The sequence below is a fragment of the Harpegnathos saltator genome, unplaced genomic scaffold, assembly GCF_003227715.2.
Source record: "Harpegnathos saltator strain DR-91 unplaced genomic scaffold, Hsal_v8.6 scaffold295, whole genome shotgun sequence".
NCBI classification, from domain to species: Eukaryota; Metazoa; Arthropoda; class Insecta; order Hymenoptera; family Formicidae; genus Harpegnathos; species Harpegnathos saltator.
In genome coordinates this window covers 1,066,243-1,087,582 of record NW_020230089.1, presented here as the reverse complement: position 1 = coordinate 1,087,582, position 21,340 = coordinate 1,066,243, and the positions used below count along the sequence as shown (strand labels likewise).

Genomic DNA, 21,340 nt, shown 5'->3' with positions numbered 1-21,340 from the left:
AGGAAGGTGCGACTCTCGCGCCTTCACCATCTTTTTCTCTGTTATTTTCTCAGTTTTTTTCTCACCCCCCCCTCCCCCTCCACCGTTGTCTCTCGACGCGATACCGCGATCGATACCGGGTGACTCGCGATGCCACCCGCGCGCGTAATGCAGCTCCGGGATGCGGCCGATTAATCCGAGACCCGAGCTTAGACCCCATCCCCCTCTCTCTTTTTGTCTTTTTTTTTTTTTACGATCCTGCTCGTAGAGCTCGCGCGTGTACGCACTCACATGTCCTCCCGTAAAGGATGAGCCGGCCCGCGCCACTTTCCGCCCGCCGTCGCCCGCCTCGGTCGTGCACCGCGAGCTTCTTCCCGCATTTCTCATGTCAGATAGGAAAAAGGGTTGCGTGTGTGATTTATGCCGAAGGGAGAAAGAGACAGAGGCAGAGAGAGAGAGAGAGAGAGAGGGAGAAAGAGGGAGAAAGAGGAAGGGAGAGAGAAACTTCCCCCGATCTCGCGCGCGGCTACATACCGATCGCGTCGTATGTCGCATCGCGGTCATATCGGTATAGACCGCGCGGCGGTATCGTCGGTTGTATCTGCCCGTCCCGCTGCTCCTCCTCCTGCCCTCGATGGCGAACGGAAGAGGAAGACTTACGACTCTGCGAGAGGAGCCGGGCTTGCAGCGGGTGCAAGGAACTCGTATACGCGGCGGCGGCGGCGGCGAGATGGCGAGATGGCGAACGAGAGACCGCCGCGTTATCTCGTTCCGATGATGTTCCGGGCGCGAGAGTGCGCGCGCGATAAGAATTTAGCGGGGCGCGTTTATGGTAAGAGCGAGCGAGCGAGCGAGCGAGTGTTCTGCGCGAGAGCGAATCCGCCCTTCGCACCTGGAGGATTATTAACGTCCCTCCCGTCCTGACGGGGATAACTCAAAATTACGAGCGTGTCCAATCCCGGCCGGCTCCTAGGCGATAGATAATGGCGTCCGGTTCTGCCGTCTCGAACTAGTTCCCGCGGCCAGTTGGAGCTCGTTGCTGTGCTGTACCGGTCTCCCATTACTTACGTCTTCGAGGAGTAGTGTCTTTGTGTCCCGGAGGTGCTCTCGAAAGCTCCGAGAGCCGGGGCCAGCTCGCAAGGGTATTGTCTCGCCGCCGTCGCCCTCGCGGCCGCCTCCCGTTTTCGGGAGGAATAGAAATAGAACGGAGTAAAAATCTATTTTTACCCGCGGCGGAGAGGAGGGAGTCGAGAGGGCTTTTACGCCGGAGGATGTCGCAGGAGGAGCGTCGACGAGCAAGAAGGAAGGAAGGAGCGCGTCGTCCTAGAGAGTGAGACGTTGGGCGAGACGCTGGAAGAGAGAGACGGCTGTTGACAGTTTCATGAGTCGGTTGGACGCGAGAGGGGAGGGGAGGGAGGAGGAGGAGAGAGAGAGAGAGAGAGAGAGAGACTGATAAGTCCGTGTTAACAGTCGTTGCTCGGAACTTGTCGCATTCGAGACACTCGGATTTGAGTTTGGAGTCTGACGCGAGTTCGTCGGCTGAAAAATGGCGCAATTACGGTGTCAGCTGTATTATACGTACGATTCACCCGAGAGAACTTGAGTCTCTCCAACTCTAAGCCCTTTATTGATTAATGCATCGTTATTGATGGCCGTTATGCCTGAAATTCATCTCGTGCGAGACACTCAGGCCTGAATTTAGAGATGGACGTGAGTTTCTCGGTTGAATCATGCCGACGCACGTTATCACGTCGGTGCGCAGAGCATTTGTCATTTTTTCCATTAAATTCTCTTCTGTTAAAATCTCATGGGGCTGAAATTTTCGCGTCACGAGGAAAACGGAAGGTTCTCGTTAGGTACGTAAAAAAAAAAAAACGTCGAGTGAAAGTCGCTGCTCGTAAAGACGGCCGACTCTCCGGAATTAGACGCAACTTCGTTTCAAACCCTATTTCACTTGACAAGCACGTGACAACCCCTCCGCGCACTGGTTTAATACATTTGCCAGTGCGGTTCGAGCGAAGAGCGCACAGCAAACTCCCAATTCGGATCCTGCGCGTCTCACTTGCGACAAGTTTCAAGTGACGGTTATTAATACCGGCCTGAATTCAGACCTGTGAGTTATGGCGCGCACGTGAAATAAGCTTCCGCTAGCGATTATTAATACGGGTCCTGGATGTCCTGCGAGCACAGGCACAGGCAGGAGAGTGTCTCCCTTATCGCTCCACACCTCGGCCGGGCTCTTCCTTGGGCCTCGGTCTTTTTTCCCTTCCCGCTTTGTACGAAGCAACTTTCCGCCATCTGCCGCCATCTCTCGCTTCTTAGACATCACGGCGACGTGAGTCACACGTTACGCGTTCGCTCGCGACGAATTGACGATTATTGCCGGCAACGGGCAGTGTGTGTTCGCCGAGGCGCTCGGCGAATTTTCCGCGCGGCGCGGCGCGGCGCAGCGCGATAATCGGCGAATCGATCGCGGTGCCGTCGAGCGAGAAAATTATCGAGGGCCGACGGTGGTGGCGACGACGAGGGCGACGAGGAGGAACAAGCTCGGCGAACGACGCCGATCTCTCCGCCGTTGCCTCCCGAGGAGAACGAAGAAGAGGAGATCCGAGAGGAGGCTTTCCTCCTCGCCTCTTGGAGATCTCCTCCTCTCGACGCGAGCCGTAAACTCTCCGCAGACTCTTTTTCTCTCTATTACGATTACGATAACCGCTTGTACGCTTGATACATCTCCCGCTCTCCTAAAAGACGACGATTATTATTGCGACGAAATTATTTGCTCGGTGCCCCCCAACTTAAGGCGCTTGAAGAGAGAGAGTACGTGTGTGTGTGTGTGTGTGTGTGTGTGTGTGTGTGTGTGTGTGTGTGTGTGGATGTGTGGATGTGTATACCGTGTGTACCGTGTGTACGAGGTCCCTAACGGTTAATATTTACACTCGAGAAGCGTTCGAAGCTGTCACTCTTAGTTTCTGAGTTTTACTGCTTTTTTTACGTTTTCGCTTTTTTCGTTAATTTAACATCCTACGTGGCGATGATATCGATTAAACACTAAATAGACATAGCAATGTTCCGATCTCGTTGTTAGACGCGCAACGCGCCGCTCTTGCCGCGAAAGGGCGCGCGACCTGCGCGGAAGGGTGGCCGATTAAATTTCTCCTCGACGAGGCAGACTGTCTCGCGGCTTAATCGAAAAACCGATACGCTCGCTCGCGAACATTGCCCGTGCAGGTATTCGGGATAAAAATAGCGGAACGTCAATCACGAGCATCGCGCGCGCGGTACGTACCGGTTTCGGTCGACGCGACGCGTGCACGTTGCGGAGCCGCGTTCCCGCGTTTCCGCGAGAGAGGGAGAAAAACGGACGAAAGGGAGAAAGAGAGAGAGAGAGAGAGAGAGACAGAGAGGAGAGAACCGTCCGGCGAAATGAGAGAAAAATTAAGCTTAATAGAATGGGGCCCGGGTAATCGAGGAAAGTGCGGCGGCCGACGGACGACCAAATAATCGTACGTGGAACGCTATTTAAGCGGCCGGGCGGTAAAAGCGCCGGACGAGTCTTAAATTTCATGCCACGTTCCACGTCAGATATTTAAACCGGTAATAAATTTTGCGCGCCACACACAGGTGGGAGAAAGAGGAAGGGAGGCAGAATGAGAAAGAAAGAGAGCCCGTCGCGCCGTTCGTAGACTTGGCTAGCTGGCTAGGCGAAGAGTGAGAAGAAGAGAGAGTGCAGTCGCTGCACTTTACGGCCGCTCTTTCGGAACGAAATCCGAGAGGAGAGGGATGGAGTGAAGGAGAAAGACAGAGAGAGAGAGAGAGAGAGAGAGAGAGAGACAGAGAGAGAGAGAGAGAGAGAGTAGTTTCTCTCTTGTCCGCGCAGGGCACGCTTAAGCATATAACGTGTCTACATACGTGTGAGACGCGCGAGAGCCCGGGCTACTTGCCGTTATATCACAATGTGGTCGAGTTCTTTTCATGTATTCTGTAATCGCGTGCGATATACCAGATTACACTTTATCCCCGTGTATGTATCGAGAAATTGTCCCTCCTCTTATACGCGTTTTGCTCAAATTTACGTACACATGTAGTTATTGTTGTCTCATCCCTGTATTGTCAGTTCCTTACGCTGGTAAATTCTCGATTATTCCTTTTCCTCGTTGCATGAAGGCGATGTCGGTAGAGATAGAGAAATAAAGTTGGGCTTATTACAATCTATCATACGCTTAAAATTCGTCGTCGTACGAGATACGTATATTACTTTTGTATGTGTGTGTGTGTGTGTGTGTGTGTGTGTGTGTGTGTGTGTGTAATATATATATAAAATCATATTTATATATTTATACATTTATACCAGATTATACTTCATCCCCGTGTATGTATCGAGGAATTTTCCTTTCTCTTATACGCACTTTGCTCAAATTTACGTGCACATAAAATTATTGTTGCCTCATCGCTGTATCATCAATTCCTAACGTTAAATGGTAAATTCTCGGTTATTCCTCTTCCTCGTTGCATGAAGACGATGTCGGCAGAAATAAAGAAATAAAGTTGGATTTATTACAATTTATCATATGCTTAAGATTCGTCGTCATACGAGATACGTATATTATATGCTTTCATGCAACGAGGGAAAGGAATAATCGAGAATTTATCAGCGTAAGAAATTGATAATACAGGGATGAAGCAACAATAACTACATGTGTGGGTAAAATTTGAGCAAAACGCGTATAAAAGAGGAGGGAAAATTTCTCGATACATACACAGAGTGTATCGATAAAGTATAATTTGGTATAAATATATAAATGACTACATATATACATATATATATATATATATATATGTAGTCATATTTGTGTATTTATATATTTACTTTTCTCGTATGTGTATAATGTCGCGCGTGTCTGTGTATGTACTATATGTATACATATACATATAAATTAAAGGTTCGTCACGGGCGCAGCGCGCGACAATAAATAATACGCGACTGACGCGTGCACGTCGCGCAGTCAGGATACTGAATTATTTATGTGACGTCAGTCTTGAGTGAGGCTTGGGATCGAGGCTCGCTACCGTTCTCGCTTTTTTAAATATCGTCACGTCGATCTGCCGTGCGCCGCGGCTTTTTTCATGCCGCCTCGAGGCTCTTCTCCAGCCATTGCTGCGCCCCCGGCCGTCGAACGTCAAGCGCCGCGACGCCTGACGTTCGTTCGAGCGCGCGAATAATTGAAACGCCCGCTTATTCCATCAAGCTGGCAATTAATTATCTTTTCGATCCGACGTAACGATCGCAGCCACCGGATAAATATCTCATCCGCCCCGCCGCTCGTTTCTCCTTCCCCTGCTCGCTTCGCGTTTCTCTCTCACTCATTCTCCCGTTCCCTCTCGTCTTCTCTCTCCTCTCCCGCACGTCTGGATCGATAGCGAGCTCGATCACCGTTGCACATGCGCGCGTCCAACGGGCCGAATCGTTAAAACGCGACTCTTCCTGGAGATTCGTCCTGGAAACGCGTCTCTCTTCGCGATGCCGATTTCGAGAGAAGAAACGTCCGCGGAGCGGAAAAGGCGACGTCTCGCAGCCTCGATGCGAGTTGTATCGCGAAATTTTCCGAGGGCTCGTTCGACCGTTTCCTCCTCCGCGAGGGGAGGGGCGGAGAGGAGGAGGAAGAAGCGGAGGGGGAGGGGAGCGCGGAAAGACCGCGAAGGAAACGCGACGCGACGGTCCTCGCCGACGAATCTCCGCCGGGAAGAGCCGAGTCTGCGCACGAGATGCGGCGCCTTTCGCCGTGAAAAATTGATATGCCAATTACAGTATATAATAATTCCGATTGTTACGCGGCTCCTGTACATATGCACGTCACACAGCTATCCCGCAGGAAGATAGTGTAGGTCGAGTGTCTCCCTAAAAAAAAAAGGACAGGAAAAAAATGTGACCGTGCAGCGAGGTCGCGATTACATTCCTTAACGCGCTCGCGCGGAAACAATTCATATCGATGGCAGTGCTGGTCGAGAAGGGAGCGACTCGGTTCCCCCTTTTAGGACGCAATGCGTTCTCGCTTCTGCCTCCTCTTCTCCGCTGTCTTCTTCTTCGCCTTCCTCCTTCGTCCGTTGCCGCCCGGAAAGTCTCCGGACGAGAGGGGAAGATATCGTCGTTGTACAACGAAGCGGGATCTCACACGCGTCGCCTGCCGCTCGCAGCGTTCGCCTCGAAATGCACAACGAAACGCGGCGTTTTCGCCACCGCGAAAGAGCGACCGCTCGATTCGCGGATTCTCCCTCGCGTCTTCGTGGCCACCGGCGGCTTTATCTGCTCGCGCCTTTGTAGCGCGAGCCCCGCGCGAGAATCCGCGGGAGCCGCGACGTGCCGAGCGGCGGACGCGCGCGGAATCGAGTTGATTTCGTATAAAAAGATTTTCTTACAAGGTAAAGCCGCGTCTCTCGGCTGCGTGCAAAAGGCGATTGGCGACACGCAGTTTCCGTTTGTTGTCGGTGAGTGAGTTGGACCTGGACGGTGTCGCGCATCGCTTGACGAAACGCCGCGGATGATTTCTTTCGAATTTCGTTCCTTTCTTTCTTGTTTATCGTCATTACTCTTTTCCTTGCCCGAATAATATCAAATTCGGCTAAATCTGACGCACTACTTGTGCAAAAAACGTGGGCGTCGGTTAATCAGACCATTCTGGCTAAACTTAACATCATCTGGCGGAGAAGAACAGCAGCGGCGACGCAAAGAGCACTGAATGATTTTTGCGAAAGCAATGAAGATTCGAGGACGCTCCTGCGGCCAAGCGTTGACCTGCGCCACCCCGTCCACCTAACGCTCATCGCTGACGAAAGCGCGCGACGAAAGCAGAGTGACGATAAGAAAAGAGTCAGAATTTTCGCATTCACGCTTCTCCCGCTCGTCGATTAGCGTCGATTCCGAGCGCGATCGCGATTTCGCGAGGATTCCGAGGAGAGCGCGTACGCGCGCTCGTCGGCGGACAGCGAGAAGTGGCACAGAATTCCAGAGTCGGAAGATCGCTCGCGGTGTGCCGGGGGCCTCGCTCGATCACGCGATCTACCTCGGTCTACTCGCTGTAACGAAGTATCTTCCACCGTACCTTCGATCCATCCGCCGGCTTCTTCTTGCTCGTCCTCCTCCTACTACTCCTCTTCCTCCTTCTCGTCGTCCGTTGAATGTCCCGCGGGCTGCGAAGAGCAGCCCTTACGCGTATCTGTGCAAGGAGTGCTCGCGGCGCTTACTACCTCGGCGCTCGCGCTCGCAAACTGGTTCCGGACTCGGTGGATTCGAGTACGTCAGGTTGCTGGAGCCTCGAGGGGGCGGCGCGCTCATGGGGGGCGGCGGCGGCGGGAAAAAGCTCTGCAAGCACGCCTAATGCATCGAAAGAGCGCGTGAGACAACGCTTGCCGCTTCTCGTGTCCGCGACGACGTCATCCGTGGGACGAGGTGTAATCAGGTTGGCGCGGACGATCTCTGGCGCGTTTATACGAAATCGAGCTGCTCTCGGGGAGCAGCTGACTGATTTGGACGATTAAAAAGGGAATGTAACGGCTGGGCGAATCTCGTCTGAGAGAGAGAGAGAGAGAGAGAGAGAGAGAGAGAGAGAGAGAGAAAATAGCGCGTCGAGGTCGTTTGTTTTATTTGCCACGGACCGGGTAATCTCCGTTTGTCTCGATTTTACCTGTGACCTTTCGCGACAACCTGATTTTTGTCGTTCCATAAATGCCGCAGCGAGCGAGAAAAGTAGTGCACCTTGCGACGAGGACATTGCAAATGTAATTGGAATGTTTGAGAGGGTTAAATGATTTTCTTTCCTCGTTCTTTTAGTCGCGTAGACATAGACAGAAAACAATCGTAATCAGTAATCCGACGTGAACGAGACTGGAACTTGGCTCAACGCGATTAAGAAGGGAGTTTTGGTACTTGTCTTATTTTCGCACACTCACATTATAGTTTATTGAGCTTTCGATAATGTGTACAACGAGGGCAAGTTCAAGTACAAGTAGGATTTTTCAAATAGTTCGGTTCGTTTAGTTTTAAGTACGTCGATATCAAACAGGTATAAATGTTAAGAAAAAAAAATCCGAGATCCGACATCGAGGAGATTTGAGTCATCCGGTCGGCGCGATTGAAAGAGGAATTTTGAGCATTCGTCTGTCAATTTGTCAAGATAAGTTTCGATAATTCGGCGAGGGGACATTGTAGAGGAAATTACAATTGTCCAGGGAGATCCCTCTGTTCTTCATCTTTCAACCGCGCGTCGCTACGGGACAAGTGCGACGGCTCGGAAGGAAATTACAGATCGGCCGTGAAAGAAACCCGAGCTTGGCGGAACGCGGCCGAGAAACGGATTTTGTAGCCTACCTTTGCGCTACCCCTGGAGGACGATTTCGAGAACACGCTGTCCTGATCGCTGCTTACGCTAGGCACGGGCATTGGTACTGCGTAGTCATAAGTGGCATCTGCACAGCAAAAAGACATCTTCCCTTTACATCGCATCTCGCGTGCATATGACGCGCCATTGTTCGATGCGCATTCGTCGCGTAATTAGGCGTGCGCGATCGTCGAACTCGAAGAAGACCGCGCGGTTCGACTTCGAGCTCGAGGAGCAACCGCGTGATTTCATTAATTAATCAACGGCGGCCCACAATCGACTCGCAGAAGGGCTACTTCGCGTTCCCATTCGCCGCGAAACGTCGCTGGTGTTCTCTGAGTGCCACAACTACTTACCAGACTGTTCGACGTTGTCGTGGAGGTCTTTGTTGTCTATGACGACCGTGCTGTATCCGTAGTACGCCGCGTGCGGAGATTCCCGATATTTGTTCTCGTGGAAGGGCTCTTGGTACTCGTCGAGTCTGACGTCGCCCAAGAGACGATCGTTGAGATCGCGCGGCAGAGTGGTGAGCTTCGTGCCGGCGTACCGGTCGTCGAGCTCCTCGACCCTGTAGGTCATCAGCGAGGGGTCCTTCTCCGTGGTGCCGTAGGCGGATTCCGGCGACAGATGCTGATGATTGCCAGACGGGATCGCGCTCTTGGCGCCGAGCGGGCTGGCAAAGTTCTTCCGCTGGCGGTGACGCGTGACTATTAGGAATATGGCGACCGCCAGCAGCAGTATCACCGCGGTCAAGATGCCGATGATCACGGCCATGTAAGTCGGATCGTCCTGCTTAGCCACCGGAACTTCGGCCTGCAGCGGATTGTCGCGGGTCGAAGTTCGGTCCCGCGGTCGCGGCGCCTCAGTCGTCGGCAGCGATTCCTGGCTGAAGTTGCCGTGAGCGATGTCTGCAACACGATTGAAACACGCCCTCCTTCAGCACGACAGTTTCACGTGGTGGCACCGATTCCCCGACGACGAAAGTTTCGTCGCCCGAGCAGGAGTGACGTCGTCACGAGACGAAGTCGGGCAGGAAAATGAAGAGGCGAATCGCGCGTGCGATTATATTCTCCGGGGAATTAAAAGTGCGATTCGTGTTGAAATGTTCGGTGGAATTTGAATAGGATTCAAATTTTCCAACGAGTTATAATTTCGTGCTTGAGAAACTCGACTGAGCGGCGAGAGCAGGGACGAGATAAAATGCACTTTGTCTGATGAATCGCGACGGAGCTTTTACACGTTTTTAAATAGAATTTAAATAAGAATGGTCGAAGATTGAGTATCGTCCGACAAATTCAGAGGCTCAATCGAGCGGTACGAAGGCAGCGAGATAAGACACGCCTCAGTTGTCTGATAAATCTCGACGGAGCTTATAGAAAGTTTTTTTTAATAAAATTCCGATGATAAAAAATCAAGTATTTTCCAACAAGTTCCAATTTCATACTTCGGAAATTCGAGAAGGAAAGACGCGCGAAATAGACACGCTCGGCAACGTCCCTTTCTCCCTTCTTCCTCACTCATCGCACCACTCTTCTCCTCAAAACACGTAAGAGGGAGAGCGGAGGAACACTCGCGATTTTCGCGCGGAGAGAAATCGCCGACGGTGATACACGCGCGATTCGAAGTAACGACTGCGTCGTCGTCACGACTCGAGGAGAACTTTCCACTCGCGAGACACCACGCGAAGTCATGAGCCGTATTTTGCGCGTATAGCGAACGCAAAATATGCCTTTTTGGATCCTTCACCCTGAAATCAATCGTCTCGTACGTGACGCTCGCGTGTAAGAAAAATGTCCCTTGGAACTGTGAAAGGGCATATTCAATGCTCGTATTACGCGTCTAAAGTCTAAAGCCGGATTCTTATCCACCGGCAATGCCTTTAGCGTGGAGACAATTGCGGTATAAACGGATAAAAAGCTGGGTTGTAGCAACAGTTACACTAAAATGACACTCCTTTCCTGAATCTTTTTGTAAAAGCTGGGCTATATCGATATTTTGCGGTATGAGTTTGCTATAGGAGACAGTAAATAGGAGACGAAAAGAGACATTCAAGTAATAGTTCCGTAGAAAAAAGCCAAATGTGTACACAAAACTTCTAAACAAATATTTAATACTGATCGAATTTCTGTATGGCCCAACGTCTCTCGTCGTAAGATACAGTCGCCAATTTCCAGCGCAACATTTTCCCCGAGTACGAGAGACAAAAGTCTGACGGCCTCCCGCCTGGCGGCCCGAAGGCCGAAGTCGCGGCAGCGTGGAAACTCGGAGGCATTTTGCGCACTCACCGGAGTCAAAGGTGATCTCGCTGATCATGATCCAGCGCGAGGCGAAGGCGAACTTGAGCTTGACGAACTTGCCGATCCGGTGGTGCAGCTTGATCGTGACGTTTCGTGAGTGCTCGAAGATCCGGTCCTCCATGTAGGAGTAGACGATCGGCTCGCCCAGGAAGTGCTCGCCGCCGACGCTGAACGTGATGTTGACCTCCGAGAAGACCTGCGAAGGGCGCGAAAAAGACGGCGGGAACGGTTAACACGTCGTCGTCGCTCGTTCAAACGCTCTTCAGCGCGCGTTCCTCGAGGCGCCTCGCTGCGTTAACCATGCCACTCGGAACTATCGAGCTTGATTGCCGCGGACCATTCGATCTATCGAGTAAAGCGCCTCCGTGCGTGCATGCGTGTGTGCCTGTGTGCCAGTGTGTGTGTGTGTATTGAGGACCACCGTGCGGAATTAATTTGATCGGAAGCATACCGCAGGTACTCGATTACGCCCGCGTAATCAGTATTATCGCCGTTATTACCATCAGTAGCAGATAACTAGTTAACGGCGCGCCAGGATGACATCGACGGTTTCGATAATACGGAGTATCTCACGGGCGCGTTCCGTCCCGAGGAGCCAAGGCTGTACGGCGGCGGGCCGGAGCGGGGGGATGCGTGGAATGCTAATTTCATCCCCCGAAGGCGCAAGACAATTCAGCGTTGGGGAATCCAAGTCTCGGGAGCCGTGCGAAGCGAGCGAGGGAGCGAGTAAGCGAGCTAACGTGGATACGAAGCGAGGGTGCAGAGAGAGAGAGAGAGAGAGAGGGAAGGAGAGATAGCGAGTGAACCGAAGCTAAGACAGCGTAGGAGTTAGGGACGAAGATTACAAAGCCGAGATTATCTAACTCCCTTAGACCCAAAGACGGAGGCGTATGGATTTTCGACGTACTGAAGCCTACCGCCCGCGGATGCGTCGGGAGAATGAGAGGAAGTCGACGTGGAGGAAGTGGCAGCCGCGGGAGAAGCCGAGGCTCACAGAAAGACGAGGGTGCGCGTCGGGATGGAGGAGAGAGAGAGAGAGAGGGGGGGGAGGGAGGGAGGGGAAGAAGCGAGCGAACGGAGGTGGCTGGCGCGCGATGCTTTGAAGCATCGCTGTCTTTCGGCGAAGACGTGTCCTATCCGCGCGAGTACGCGCGCCCGCGCGTGAGCGAGCGAGCGCTTGTTAATAGGAGAGGTCGTTTTAGGGGTAGCTCCTGCCACTCCGCAGCCCCGTTCGCCGAACTGCCGACTTGCCAGACTGTCGGTATTGTATTTGAATACGTGGCGTATCTGCTCTCGAGCGTCGTTGTTCGTTGCCATTGTACACGCGCTGCTCAAGGGGTGAAAGCGAGACACAGAAGGAGAAAGTGAATGAGAGAGAGAGAGAGAGAGAGAGAGAGAGAGGGGGGGAGGGGAGGGGAGAGGGGAGGAAGAAGGTATAGCATCAGCATCTCGCTCTATCTGCCGATACGTGGCGGAGCTCTCTCGGGTCTTCGTCTCCTTCGGTCTCTGTTGCGCGAGAATCTTCTCGCCCGGCCTCTCCCCTGCCCTTCTCTCATGCCCCGATGGATCTCCCCCACGACGGAGTCACCACTGTGGGCTGCATCCTCAGCCTCAAGACCGCCTCTCGTCGCCGACCTGCCCCTTGGTTCTCCTCGCTCGATCGCGAACGCACAATCGCGCTCGAGCCGGGTAATGAGGCGCTCTATTCAAATAAATCTTGATACCGCCGGGTGAGTGTTTCGGTGCCCGTTATACGCGGAGGTGAGATTGCCGCGTGCGCGCGAGTGCGTTTGCTCGTAACGACGACGGGGCGAAATTTCGCGGCTGCCAGCCCGCCGCGCGTACTCAGTTTCGTAACTTGGCGTCGTAATCGAGCGCGAGCGCGAGCGCGCGCGTAACGGGGATTACGTAAGCGACGACACCGCGAGTATTAATTATCTTCGTGCGATCTTACAGCTACGAGCGTGCGCGGGATGTGTAATTTAACAAGGGGGTCAAAGGGTGCGCGTTGCCCGTCGATCGACGTTGATTCTCTTCGCGGTGAGAGAGATGCGTAGTCGGCCGCGGGAAAGGTGTTGTTGCAACGGACTTTTTCCTTCGATAAATTTCGCTTAATTAATTTCGCTTAACAAACGTCGACGACGTCGGTGAGAGAATTTGCCGCTTCAGTCATTTGTTCGTTAATAATGTAATTTGCTCTTCGATCATTCGCTGAACAGCTCCTCGAGGTAAAAGTGTCTTTCCTCTGAGTAACTGGGTACTCGGCGTCTGAACAGTTTGAACGCGCTCTCTCCGCTCTCTCGATGCAGTTCGGAGCGCAACCGCTCCGTTCGGAGAAGAACTCAACTTTTGAGGATCGACGAGAAACAACGTTCTCTCGCCCGTCGTCGGCTTTCAAACTGCATCGAAAAGAGCGCTCGCTCCGTCTCGAAACCGAGTGTACTCTCGCGATAATTCTCGGCCGATGATTCCGCGAGATGATCGGAACGAGCGTTCCGTGAACTGGCGGCAGTTTTCTCATCCCGCCGGACGCTTTTCTTGTTTTCGCGCGTCGCAGCGTATAATTAACTGGAATCATTTTTCTCGGCCGGCGCAATTCAGAAATCCAATTTAGCCGGAGCCGATCGAGCGAGAGTCTCCGCTGCGATTCGCGAATCATCCCCCCGCCCCCGCCCTGAAATGTCTCGTTAAGTTTCTTTTTTTTTTCGTCAAGAGCCAGCGGCCTTTCTCGAAATTACGGCTTTTCCTCCACCAGCAGCCACCACCACCACCACCACCACCACCAGCGAATCACGAGCGTACGTCTACGTGCCGAATTATCTTATTAAAATACATCTCGCTGCGCGTGCCGTTAGCTGAGTGTTCAGCGAGCCATTATGTAAACACTCGGGCGTAAAAAGGCCGTGAGGGCGGGACGGAAAAATTTTCACGGAAAAACTGACGTTTCCCCGGCAAAGCCGCGACCGCCGCCGCCGCCGCCGCCGCTGCCGCCGCCGCGCCGCTTGAAGCGAAACGCGGTTCCAGCGAGCAGGCGCGCGGGTCGTTTCCTTTTTCTCCTTCCGTCCGTTTCAGCCGAAGCCAGGGGCTAACCGTTGTTGCGCCTCGTTACCCATCCTACGTCCGACCTTGACTCCGACGTGAAAACTGGATTTCATGCCGTACACCGCCGCCACCGCCGCCGCCTCTTCCTCCCTCCCTCCCTCCCTCTGCTCCTTCTCCTCGTCGCCTGCCACCCCCCAGCCCTGGTTTCTCCTTCTTCCTTCTCTTTTTTCCCCATTTCTCCTCTCCTCCCTCTCCCGATCTCTTTCCCTCCCTCTTTTTTTCGTTATTCTCCGGGTGTGGATTAAAGGCTGGCGGAGGATCTTCTCGTGCGCGCTCGCACATTTCGCCGCGACTGGCCGTCTTTCCTTTTTGCGCTTTTTCGTCTGTCCCCTTTCTCCTGCCCCCCCCCCCCCAGGCCTTTCGCCCAGACCGTCTACTTTATTCAGCAGCCGTTTCGTTCTCACCGACGAGTCACTGCGCCCGCGAGGCATTCCAATTTCCTCTCTATACCGTACGCGCGGCTGTTTACAGTTTTTCCCGGTTTATTATCGCGCGAGCACGCGTTATGCCGGAGCAGCTCGAGTTCGCAAGTGACGGGAGGATGACGAGTGTAGGCGGGTGGGTGAGGCTGAACCCGACGACTGGTCTCCACGAGAGGTCGAGCCTTCGCGTCCGAAGCTCGTGTGATAAACGTGCAGTTTACTCTGTCTTCCCGGCGTTCCGCAATTCGCAATGTGTATTCGGTTGTGGTGAAAGTGTCGATGAGATTCTATTCTACGATTGCCGCGGAAAGCAGCGAGGATGAAATTAGGGACTCGCGAAAGCTCGTCGGATCGTCGATGGTCTCGTCATCAGCTGGAAAAGTTGGTTGCTTTATGCGCCTTACGAATCGGGCAATAATTCATCAAAGGCTTAAGCGGAAAGCGTGGAAGGAGGTAACAGGCGCTTGCATCGGACATGACAATATCTTGTTTCGTTATTATAATGTTGTGCCTCAGGAGTCAAAATGATTTCACTAGCGTATTTAATTATTTTTAATTAATTATCGATATCTTCCATTCCCGATTATATTCAAGATCCTATGTCTATATCTATTTATTGCGGAATGAATTTTATCAAAGGCGTGGATACAATTGGAAGTCACGTGCTGAGGAAACGTGAGAAGAAAATGACGCGTTAATCGAGTGATTTTATTCGCTAACAGAAGAAATATCCCGTAAGTGGGAAACGCTTCTGCGCCAAAATCCAAAGAACTTTCGCACACCCTCGATATACGAGGGCGATTCGATTCTACGTGTTCCCTGTGCATTGGTGGAAGCGCCTCTCGTGCTCGAACGAACGTAAAGCGCCAAGCTTCGCTCCTCTTACCTGCACGTCCTTGGTGAACTGATTGTTGCAGTAGATATGAACGGCCGAGAACTCGCGCACGCGGTCGAACTCGAATTTGATCTCGAGCGGATGGCCGGACTTGGTGTCGTTCTTCCAACCGACCCAGCCCCCTTGACTCCCTTTATCGTCGTAATAGCCCATCTTGAAGTTGTCCGGCCCGTTCTTGCCGTCCGTCAGTTGTCCCAGACCGCGCAGTAGCTGTCCGTCCCAATAACCGTCGTAGGTCGCGTCGAAGAACTCCCAATTGTTGCGCTTGTCGCCCTGCGGCATCGAATACGAGACGATGCCGTCGTTCCATGGGCAACCGTAGAGCTCGACGCGCATGCAAACGGTGCGACGGTGGTAGCTATAGGGTAGGAAACGAATTTTGGTCGCCAATATCGGTGGTTGCAGTTCGTGCTTCGCTTCCAGGTAGGTGTTGGTATTAGCTGAGATCACCTGGGACAGAACATTCAAATGGAAAATTGCTCTTAGTGTCGTAGTCGTGCAGGTTAGCAGGTACTCAGTATTATCGGTTATAGCGCGCGCATTTTCTCCCCGACAAAGCCCCCCTCCCTCACTTTCTCTCTCTCTCTCTCTCTCTCTCTCTCTCTCTCTCTCTCTCTCATCTCTCAATTTCGAATTAACGTTATCTACGATCGCGATTGATAAATCCCGACACCGGATTCCAATTTCAAATCCAACTGTGTCTTACCTGAGAGGCGAGTTTCAAGCGACGGTTATCGATTAACACGCTCAAGGTTCTTCGAGAGAATCTTCGAGAGCCGCGTCGAAAGGTCCAGACTCGCGCGGACGATCCCGAAGTCTTATCGGCCGCCGACGGAGACACGCGTAACCGATCGTGATTGGCAGAAGGAAGTGTAACGTCCCGCTGAAGCGATACCGTCCGCGAGGCGCGTCGCGCGTCGATCTATCAATGAATAGATAGACACGCACAGTCTCGTCGTTCCATCCCGTGGCCGTTTCCCGACGGCGAACCCTTGGACCTGCCTGGGATGAATCAGCGTCCGTGTAACACTTTGACCCTTGCCTCATTTACGGACATTCAGCCGGCGACGAGATAGCAGACATTTTTCGCCGGCCCGTTCATATAAATCGCGCCACGCCACGCCACGCCGCGCCGCGTGTTTCCAGCCTCGCGACGTGCTCTCTCTCTCTCTCTCTCTCTTTCTCTTTCTCTCTGAGAAAATCTACTCTCTCTCTCTCTCTCTCTCTCTCTCTCTCTCTCTCTCTCTCTCCCCTCATCTTTCTCGCTCGCATAGAACAAGGCTCGTTCTATTCGATCGGCCGAGCGCGGTCGAAACGTACATATCGCTGGGGAGGATCAGGAATTTCTCGGACGACGGCGTCGAAGGAGGAGAGGCCCTTCGGAACAAAGGACCTCTTATTTTCCACTTATGAGAGCTCGCCTGCGCCTCTCGACTCGACGCTCCGCGCCCGAGCGAGCGACAGAGCGCGAGAGATTCTCACGTATGGTCGGTGTTACGTGACCGTGTAACCATCGCCGTTGTGATCCTGACAGGTGCGAACGCTCCTCTCTTCTCTCTCTCTCTCTCTCTCTCTCTCTCTCTCACTCACTCACTCTCACGCGCGTGCGGTCTCGCTCTGCCGCTCCATCCTGTTACACGCGAGCCGGCCCGTTAAGTCGGGCGTTAACCGGCGCCTTCGTTGCGCGTCGTGATCCCGTCGCGCCGTGATTTTAATCGATCTAATACGCTTAATCGAGTTCCCGCGCGATACGCGTCGCGATTGGATTTCATTGGCGAACGGGAGGCTCGTTTCTGCCGAGCGAACAGGTGCCGGTAGACATGAAGTGGATGCGGAAACTCGGGGAGATCCAATTGAGCGCTCGTTAAGGTGAACGCGGTGTGTACTGATCGACCCGTTAAGGACCGTGATTATTTTAGATATTGTTAATCCCAAGGATCAGCTATTTCTTCAAGGAATATTTTGAAATTGGCGTTGGACATATTTTTGCCGCGTGAAGACGTACACGGAGGAAAAATCTGGTCATGAGCTGAACCAGAGAAATTTCGTCCGCTTCGATTCGAAACGCGTCTGAAACGTGTCCGATGTAAAGTTAATTGAATCGAGCGTTTCCTCCAGCTTTGTCAGCGACACTGAAGAGAAAAAATTATAATCTTACGTCAGTTCCATCCAACGAAAAAGAAGATCAATCGAAACGTATCCGAAGTTTACATAGTTCCAAAACAACAGAAATGATTGTACCTGAAGAGTTCTCTCGCGCGTATCGTCTAACGGAGAATAGTCGTCGACGTGTATTTTTACAACGAGTGTTGCGCGTATTATTCGCGTCAGCCGGGATGTTTAGCGTCGAGTCTTCTCTAGTCTCGGCCGGCTATTCATTTTCCTACGAGGCAGTGACTATTTTTGCTTCTCCCGCTCCCTCCCGCCCTATCCGCCTCTCTCTCCACCAGCCAACCAGCCAGCAATGAACTGACTTGCGATCGCGATGGGAAACACGTTTGAAGATGATTCTCGCGACCGCGCGAACCGGCACGTTCCGCACCGGGTGGCGCGGTAATTGGGGCCTGGTAGCTGACACCGTTTTATTTGCGCCGCGACACCGGTGCCCGATGTTTAGCACATCGGCAGCGGCAGGAGGGGCGGGGGGGAGGGGGGCAGAGAGAGAGAGAGAGAGACGGCGCCGAGGAGGCGTCGGGGCCGGGCAAATACAATGAGCCGGCACGTGAGAAATTTTCTGCCGGGCGACGGAAGAAGCGCACCGCCCGCGTTTCGTGGGCGTTTCCGCAGGTTGACAGTTACGTGTATTGCCTCGCAGAGTGTACGTAATAGCTTCCTGTCTCTTTCTCTCCCGTCCGATGATTACGCTCGGAGGAGTGCGAGCTATTTTTGCGCGTCGCGAGGCGAGAAGGGGTTGAGACCTCTACGTGTCGCATTAATGGGACGCGAATTTGCCCCGTGGAGCGGCGTGCGTGAGATATTAATCGCTACAAAGGAAGGAACGCGCGAAGAATTTTCTCTGTCTCTCTCTCTCTCTCTCTCTCTCTCTCTCCCTCTCTCTCTCTCCCCCCTCTCTCTCTCTCTCTCTCTCTCTCTCTCTCTTATTCTCCCGGCGTGTTTCACGTACGTGAAAGATTCCTCCGCGATTCTAGGAGCGAGCAGGATTGGGTCAATCGGGAGTAATTTTCTCTCGGATCGTCGTGTGCTTTAAGGTAGACGTGGCGTAATTTCCCGTAATTTTTCGGGTATTTTCACGTTGACGTCCACGCGAATTTACCGTGAAACGATGGTAAAAACGAGCGAGCTATAAATTCGAGTCAGCGGGGTGGGGTGGGGGGTGGAGGGGGGGAGCGAATTTTCTTTTTCTTTTTGATATCAAGGTACATCCCGATGTAATTACTTCGCAATTTTCACGTCGCGCTAATTTACCGTGGAACAGTGCGCGCGAGATGTTAATTATTAAACGACGAGAGGCCGCGCAAAGGACGGGGAGATTCTGGTACACGCAAAGGACTCTTCGCCGGCTGCCCCCTTCCCTCAGCTGCTCCGGCTCGCCGTGTACATTAAGATATATCGCGATATCGTAATTTCTCCGCAACGTACACGCCATGTTTCTTACTCGGCACGTCGAACACTCGCCCGCGGAGTGTTTTGCTCTCGTTGAAAAATTATCGCGCTGTTAAATTATTCATCTCGGGGCAGCTCCCCTCCCTCCTGGCCCTTCCGGGCCGATGTTCGACCGCGGCGCGGCCTGTCGGGCGCGCGCCCGCCCGTTGTGTATTTTTTTTTCTCGTACGCTGCGTGCCTTCTTATTTCACATGCCGGGTTTCGTTTCTCGGATTCGCCGCGACTATCGAGCTTTCTTTACGGCGGTGACTCACGATTCCGCCTGCGGTCGCCCGGTCCTCCACTCGGCTCACCCCCCCTAAATTCTCCAAAGATCCGCGAATGAGGAGAACGAGCAGGAGGGGAAAGAAGAAGAAAAAGAAGAAGAAGAAGAAGAAGAGGAGGAGGAGGAGGAGGCAAATTACGACGGCATTTACGAGCCGTTGAGACGCCCGGCAGGAAAAATAAGTAATCTCGATATTTATCTTCGCGCCCACGCGCGTCGCGCAGGTCGGGTCGAGCCGGCTGAAGCGGTGCGCTTTGTCGCGACGAGACGGGCTTTCCTGAAATCGCCCGCCCCCGCCACGTGTTCGCACAGGGGTCCTATCTATTCTGGACACACGGCGCGAACCCTTGAGTGCATGTCCTCTCGATTCCAGGCTCCGCTTTTCTCGCACACGAGCGGCACGTGCAACTGTCGCATCAGCTTGAGGATCGGAAGGATGCGTTGGATGCGCGACGACCGCCCTCCCCCTGCCCCCGAATTAGCCCGCCTCTCCCTTCGCTACCCCTCATTGCAGTTAGTCGCGGTCGCGTTCCCTGTCGCTTTCGTCGTGGACGAATTCCTGCGAGCGGGCGAGGGGGCGACGGGCTGTGGCGCAGCATCGCCGCCCATTTTATGTTAATGTTTCTGGCAGCCGGGTCTCCAGCGGTAGCCCGCGCTACCGTGGAGGCTGGCCTCTCAACGGTCTCGGAGGCGGTGTTGATGGCGGCGTGTCATCGCGGAGGATCTTACGGTTTAATTGAGACGAAAACGTCCGCTGGGGTGGCGGCCGGCGTCACGCTCGCCGCGTGGATTCGCGCGTGTGACAATCGGCGTGATTTGCATCGGAATTGCATCGATACCAATATCGCGCAAGATCGTTGTTCGTTGGTCTGGCTGGCGCTCGCGAGACGTAAGAAAGAAAGCCAGAGAGAAAGAGAGAAACGCGGGTGGTTCATGGTGATAATTCCCGTCTGGCGCCTTTATTTAGTTTTTATCGGCCGACGACGATTGGATCGGATCGGATTCTAGGTCGTTAAATTTAATAACCGCGAGCGTTTAAAGTTACCGTCCGTAAAAAATAGGTGACGACAGCGCACGCCGCACGGTCTCTCTGCCGCCGCCGCCACTGACGGCGACGACGACGACGACGTTGTCTGCGCGAGCAAACGAGCGCGGCGGGATCGGGTTGTTAAGGAAGATTATGCGTCGGATAAGCCGAGTGTCGTTGTGTAATTAAGCGAGGGACAGCGAGAGCGGCGGCGCAGCGGGAGGAAGAGACACAAATTTCTGCGGGTTTATCCCCACCCGGGCGGTGCGCGTCTTTCTGGGTGGCCCCTTCTCGTTTCGTCGAGCAGGTACCCGCGCTTCGCGCTACGGGCGAATTATGCGGCGGGGATTTCGCGCGAGTGTCGCGAGATGAGGGATATTTCTCGGATACTTCATTCGTGTTGTTGCCCTTTTCTCTTTTATTTCCTCCATTTGCGGTCTCTCTCCCCCCCTGCCCCCGGGACCCCTTCATAACGGAGGACCGCGTCTCGCTTGAATTCCCGAGCGGTGTAGCCGCGTCGTGAATCAGTGCGCGAGAATAGTTCCCGCGTGTAATTTCTCCGTGAGCGGCGCGACACTTTTCAGAGCGCCGCTTAGCGCTCGAACGACGACGACGACGAGTCGAAGCGGCTGAGGAAGCTTTAACTCGGTTATTCGAGAAAAGCGACTTTGAAAAGAAGAAATGTCAGGTAGAGGTGGTTGTGAAAAAGCAATTGCAGAATTAAAAGAAAAAATTTCAAAGAAGGGTCTCTGGAGAGCAGTTTTATTCTATTGCTCGGGCTAACGTTGAGGAATTCGTTCGCTCTCTTTCGAAAAGAGCAGCAGGCTCTCTCTTTCTCTCTTTAATTATCGCAATGTTCCGCTCGACGATTCGCCTAATCGCAGGCAGAACGCGCGTTTCCGGTGGCAATGGCGGTACCAGCAGCGGTCTCCGGCTGGTCGGCACCGCCAGCGACGGCAGTAACTCGGCTAAAACTCGCCATACGCTCGACCTACCGCGACTATCCGCGGCTAGTCTAATCGTTAAACACGCGATCGATATCTCGACATCGGTTTGGATATCCGTTCCGGCATCTGGTACGGTTGGAAGTAGTACACTCATTCGCTCGTCGCGACGAGAGTACTTGTATGGAGGAACCTTGTATGGTCGCTGCTGGTGCACGTGGCAGCCGCCACCGCCGATGTCGTCGTCGTCGTCGTCGTCGTCGTCGTGTATCGAGGAGAATTTATCCGCGAAGGCGAATCGCTTCTCCACGAAGCTGCGTGCATGCTAACGCGTGGCTCCGACCTTCGGCTCGGGTGTACGTTGCCGAAGGACTCGCGTATTTCCGACCAGGTACCACCGCACGCGCCGCTGT

At 53.4% G+C, this 21,340-nt stretch overlaps 1 protein-coding gene across 4 annotated transcripts in view; it reads right to left on the bottom strand.

Moving 5' to 3' along the window:
- Positions 1-216: 216 nt before the first annotated feature.
- The window catches only part of LOC105188791 (discoidin domain-containing receptor 2), a 148,257-nt gene continuing 127,133 nt past the window's right edge, over positions 217-21,340 (bottom strand). For 3 of the 4 annotated variants that reach the window (XM_011150425.3, XM_011150424.3, XM_025299879.1), the window contains 5 exons: positions 15,059-15,517; positions 10,637-10,844; positions 8,708-9,259; positions 8,342-8,439; positions 217-7,348 (listed from right to left, as the gene is read on the bottom strand). In XM_011150425.3, the coding sequence (XP_011148727.1) occupies positions 7,181-7,348; positions 8,342-8,439; positions 8,708-9,259; positions 10,637-10,844; positions 15,059-15,517 (1,485 nt within the window). In that variant the 3' untranslated portion in view covers positions 217-7,180. Of the gene's footprint in view, positions 7,349-7,898; positions 8,440-8,707; positions 9,260-10,636; positions 10,845-15,058; positions 15,518-21,340 lie in introns of those variants that run through there. The other variant, XM_025299878.1, reaches the window with a different exon arrangement.